General features: G+C 55.4%; 1 protein-coding gene across 1 annotated transcript; it reads left to right on the forward strand.

The window, feature by feature from the left end:
• The first annotated feature begins 1,408 nt into the window (after positions 1–1,408).
• On the forward strand, positions 1,409–2,636 carry GOLT1A (golgi transport 1A). The gene is made up of 5 exons (XM_009083619.1): positions 1,409–1,433; positions 1,944–2,035; positions 2,115–2,293; positions 2,385–2,448; positions 2,598–2,636. Exons 1-5 carry the CDS (start codon positions 1,409–1,411, stop codon positions 2,634–2,636), a joined length of 399 nt encoding a protein of 132 aa, XP_009081867.1.
• The last annotated feature ends 2,118 nt before the right edge of the window (positions 2,637–4,754 follow it).

The raw sequence follows: 4,754 nt of genomic DNA on the forward strand, positions 1-4,754 counted from the left end.
AATAAATATATTTTTTCTGCTTTTATTAAAAGCAAAATTTATTTAAAATAAAATATAACAGAGACTGTAAGGTTGAAGAGATGATGCATTTCTTTCCCTGGCCCTGGGTGCAGGGGGACACCACAGGGACACAGCTGGGATGGCTGTGACCCTCACAGAGGCTGAGGGGACACACAGACCCATAGGCAGCAATTCCTCCCATCTCCAGGGACCACAGAGGATGAGGAGCATCCTCTGCTCCTCCCTGGTGTCCCCCAGAGCCACAGCACCAGGTCTGAGCTGTCCCCGAGGTGTGAGCACAGCTTGGGACCCCAAGGCTGTCCCTGTTGTGGAACCCACTTGTGGTTTTATTTTTGTTTTTCTGGTTTGTTTTTTTTTTTTCAAACAACAAAAACCTTAATTGATTTTATTTTGGTTATTATTTTTCATACCACTTCATATAGCAGCGACTTGTAACCCAGAAAGGATTTGCATCGGGGTAGGGGAGGGAAATCTATTTATGCACTGGGGAGGGTGGGCTGGGAGGTCCTTGTTTTCTGGGATATTTTGCTAGTGTTAGAGAAATAAAAGTATCTATGAAACAGCAACGTTTGTGTGTCTTTTGTCCAGAGGTGACCTTGGATATTGAATTTCATGTTAGGGAGCAGAGATGGGAAGGGACTCACCTTGCTCACAGCTCTCTCCAGAGGCACCTGCTCCTCCCTCTCTCTGGTTTGGGACTTCATTTGCCCTGTAAAGTTTATTTTGGATCTCCTGAAGGAATAAAACACCTGTACCTGGGCAGGTTGTGTAAAACCAAGGGAGAAAAGGGGCTGGTTTGGGAATAGCTGGGGGTTGAGAAGGTTCCTGAGCATTGCCTTGAGGGTTGTGGGTGCAGAGGTCCTTGTGGGTGGCTCAGGGGGGACACATGCCATGCAGGGACCTTGTGTTGGCTACAGCCAGTGGGTCTGGTTGAGGAATCATCCCCCCACCAAGGGCTGGGGGACTCCCAGAGCTCTCCCTTCCCATGGAGCAGGCTGGATGTGAGCTGGGACCACTGGGATGCTCTGGTGATGATGCTGCAGGGAGCAGTGAGGGGCTCACTGACACCCCAAAGGAGTCACATACTCCCTATTTATCCCTATCTCAGGACTTCCTCAAGCACCATCCATCCCTTCCCAAGAAATCCACACAGCTAGGGCAGGGAGGGCAGGAGTTGGCAGGGTCCTGTGGTGGCCACCAGCCCCTGGCAGTGCCCAGACACCACATCCCCTGGAGGAGGAGCAGTGCCACGGGGCAGGCACTGCCAAGGGTGTTAATGATTTGCAGGATGACGTGGGGACTAAAGGGCTTTTCCAAGGGTCACTGCTGGAGCAGGTGGAAGCAGGGCCACCCTCGCCCTGCCTCACCCAGCCCTGTCACCACCAACATGCTGTCTCTGTCTGACTTCCAGAGTAAGTGGGCACGGAGGGGGCGGCAGTGTCCTGGAGGGGATGCCCAGCCCTGTGGCACCAGCTCTGAGCTGGGGCTGGAACTGCTGGTTGGGGCAGGGAGGGGTTCAGTGGGAAGGGGGATGTGGGGAACAGGGAGGGCTAGGTACAGGGAGCAGCACTGGGAATGTGCCTGGATGGGGCATCTCCATCCTCCCCTGTCACTGCCTGTGCCAGCACCTTTGTGCCACTGCTCAGGAAAAGGCTGGAGATGATCTTCCCATTTGTGTTTGCTTTGTGGTTTGCTGTTTACCTGGAAGCCCAGAAGGGTTTCTAGGGCACTGACAGGCTCCCCATGGCTAGGGCAGCAGAAGTGAAAAGGGGCAGGAGTGAAAAGGCTGTTTCTAAGCTTTGGAGAGAAATCCACAGCGTATTTCTGGGAGGGAATGGGACAGGGAGGTGCTGAGGAGTGTGTCTGCAGCCTGACATGGGGCTGAAGGTGTGGAACTTGTCTCAGCCTCCTGTCCTCTGCAGGGATTGGAGTGGGACTGGTTGGCTTCGGCCTCTTCTTCATCCTCTTTGGGATCCTCCTGTACTTCGACGCGGTGCTCTTGGCCTTCGGGAACGTGAGTACAGAGGGGCTGGGGATCCCCACCAGGATGCCCAGGATGGGGCAAAGAGCTTCTCTCCCCTTCCTCCTCCCAGATCCTCTTCCTCTCTGGCATGGTCTTCATCATCGGCATCAGGAGAACCTTCAGCTTCTTCTTCCAGCGGCCGAAGCTGAAAGGCACCAGCTTCTTTTTCGGTGGGGTGATCGTTGTCCTCATGAGGTGGCCAGTCCTGGGGATGCTGCTGGAGGCCTATGGCTTCATCACCCTCTTCAGGTCTGTCCCACCCCACTCAGCCACCCCAGGATGGAGAGTGGAGGTGGGTGATCCTCCTCAGAGCTTACCAAGGGCTTTTCTTTTGGTACAGGAGCTTTTTCCCAGTGGCTTTTGGTTTTTTGGCTTCGCTGGCAAACATCCCACTGCTGAGCCAGGTGAGACCTCGGGGTCTGCAGGGCTTGGTGGGATCAATTCCCATCACTGTGCTTGGGACCAGACAGGGAAGGTCACTGTGGTCACCCCACAGTCCCCTGAGGATGCACTGGTGGATTTTCCTGCTAATCCCAATCTGTGCCTGTTGCAGCTCGCGCAGAAGACGGGAGAGAGCAGCTCCATGGTGTGACCTGACCTGCAGATGGGCCAAGCCACTGAGATGGGATGGTGTGAACAAACCCTGGGCCTGGCTGTGCCCAGGGAGCTGCTGCCTCTCTTGGCCATGGGACCCTCAGCCCTGGCTGGAGCCTCCCAGGGGCAGGGACAGTCCTCACTGCCCCATGGGGCTCCCTGAACAGCTCCTGAGTGAGGCCAAACTCTGTGCCAGACAGGATTCTGGACTTCCGACAGTTATTTAATGCTTCTTGCCTTCCCCTGGTGAAAGATTTAATAAAAAAATGTGTCTGAGACCAAGCTCAGACTGTGCTCCTTTCCTGCAGCTCAGGCCTCAGCTCTGGCACCTCTCAGTGGCACCAAGAGGCACCAGGGCCATGGCTGGAGGTGGCACAGGAGCCTTCTCATGGGTAGAGACAGCACTGAGACCTTCCCATGGATGGAGATGGCACAGGAACATTCTCCTGTCTGTGGGAAAAGGTGGCACCAGGACCTATTCATGGCCATAACTGGAGAAGGCACAGAGACCTTTCCACGGCTGGAGCTGGCACAGGGATCTTCCCATGGATGGAGGTGGCACAGAGACCTTTCCACTGCCATAACTGCAGATGGCATGAGGACCTTCCCATGGCCACGGCTGGGGATGGCACAGGAACCTTCCCATGGCTGGAAGTGGCACAGGGACCTTCCCATGGCCATGACTCAGGATGGCACAGGGACCTTCTGGTGGCCACGGCCCCTGGTTGCCCTGGCACACAGACAGCAGCCCTGGCACTGCCTTCCCACACATCCCCCGGGGCTGAGGCTGCCTGGGAGCCACGGGAGAGGGCAGGGGGGGTTAGGAAAACACCCATTAAACCACATTAACATTTCCTGACCTGAGCAGGGGAGAGTAAATTACCCCAGTCAGACTCAGCCACCATGAAACAACCAATGACATCTGGGGCTGGTAATTACCGAGAGATGCTGAGTGGGGGTGGGAGAGGGCCTAGAGCAAACCCTCAGCCTCACAGTGTTCATCATGGGTCAGGACTCGTGTTTCCCATAGATCAGCTCCCTGTGGGATGAGCTGGACCTGCAGGATGGAGCACTGATGGGCACTGGGATGGCTCTGCCAAGGTTTGAGCCAGGGGAACACCTCCAGCACCTGATGCCAACCCCAGACACATCAGGAGCTTTCATCCCTGCTGGAGGAGAAGTCCCACTGCTGGATGCTCCAGAGGATGAGCATCCCATGGTGTGAGGTCCTGGTGCTCACAGGGATTCCTTCACAGCAGGTGGGATGCTGTGACCAGCACAGAGCTCCCCCTCGGATGATTTCAAGGAGTTATTTAGTGCAGGATGCCGAAATTCCTCTCCCCAGGAGCACAGCCAGTGCTGCTGGAGAACTGGTTGGATAACTCAGCCACCCTGAGAGCTCAGACACTGCCTGGATGGATCCCAGCCAGGTTTCCGTGAGCACTTGGGAAGCTGGGTGCAAGCAGGAGTTTAATTAACCCAAAGCAATCACATCAAAGCTGGTCCCTGCACAGAAACCCTTCTTAACTTGCAGGAATTAATTAAGGAGTTGGAGTTAAACCTGTTCCCTCTGGAGCAGAGCCTGGCAGAGCTGGTGGCTGTGCCTGGTGTCCCTGAGCAGGCACAGCACCACTGCTCAGGTGAGCAGGAGGATTGCACCAGGTGAAAGCAGAGCTGGGAATGGCTCTGGCTGCTCAGGTGATGTGAGCTAACCCATTGGGGCACCCAAACCCTCCTCAGCTGCCAGGCTGAGCCCTGGCACTCACAGGGTGAGCTCCCAGCAGGTATAAATGAGGGCAGAGCTGCTCCAGCTCCCTGTGGCTCACTGTGTCCCTGGGAGGGCTGCTCAGGGAAGGGGATCCCTGGGTCTGGGTGCCTCGACTTTGATTGCAGCAGGAAGGGGAGAGAAGGGGAAAAGCAGCTTCCTGGCAGGAACATTATGCAGATAACTGGGAGCTACAACCTCCCTAATGCCTCTGCTATTCCTGTCTTGGCTTTGCCTCAGCTGAAAATTCCCAGAGCAACTTTTCCTGCTCAAGCTTCATCTTTAGGCCTTCACCAGAAGAAAGAGGAGCAGTCCTAGAGGAATTGTGTGCAGGGTAAGGGGATTCCTGCT

This window comes from Acanthisitta chloris, unplaced genomic scaffold (genome assembly GCF_000695815.1).
Source record: "Acanthisitta chloris isolate BGI_N310 unplaced genomic scaffold, ASM69581v1 scaffold23011, whole genome shotgun sequence".
Lineage (NCBI taxonomy): Eukaryota > Metazoa > Chordata > Aves > Passeriformes > Acanthisittidae > Acanthisitta > Acanthisitta chloris.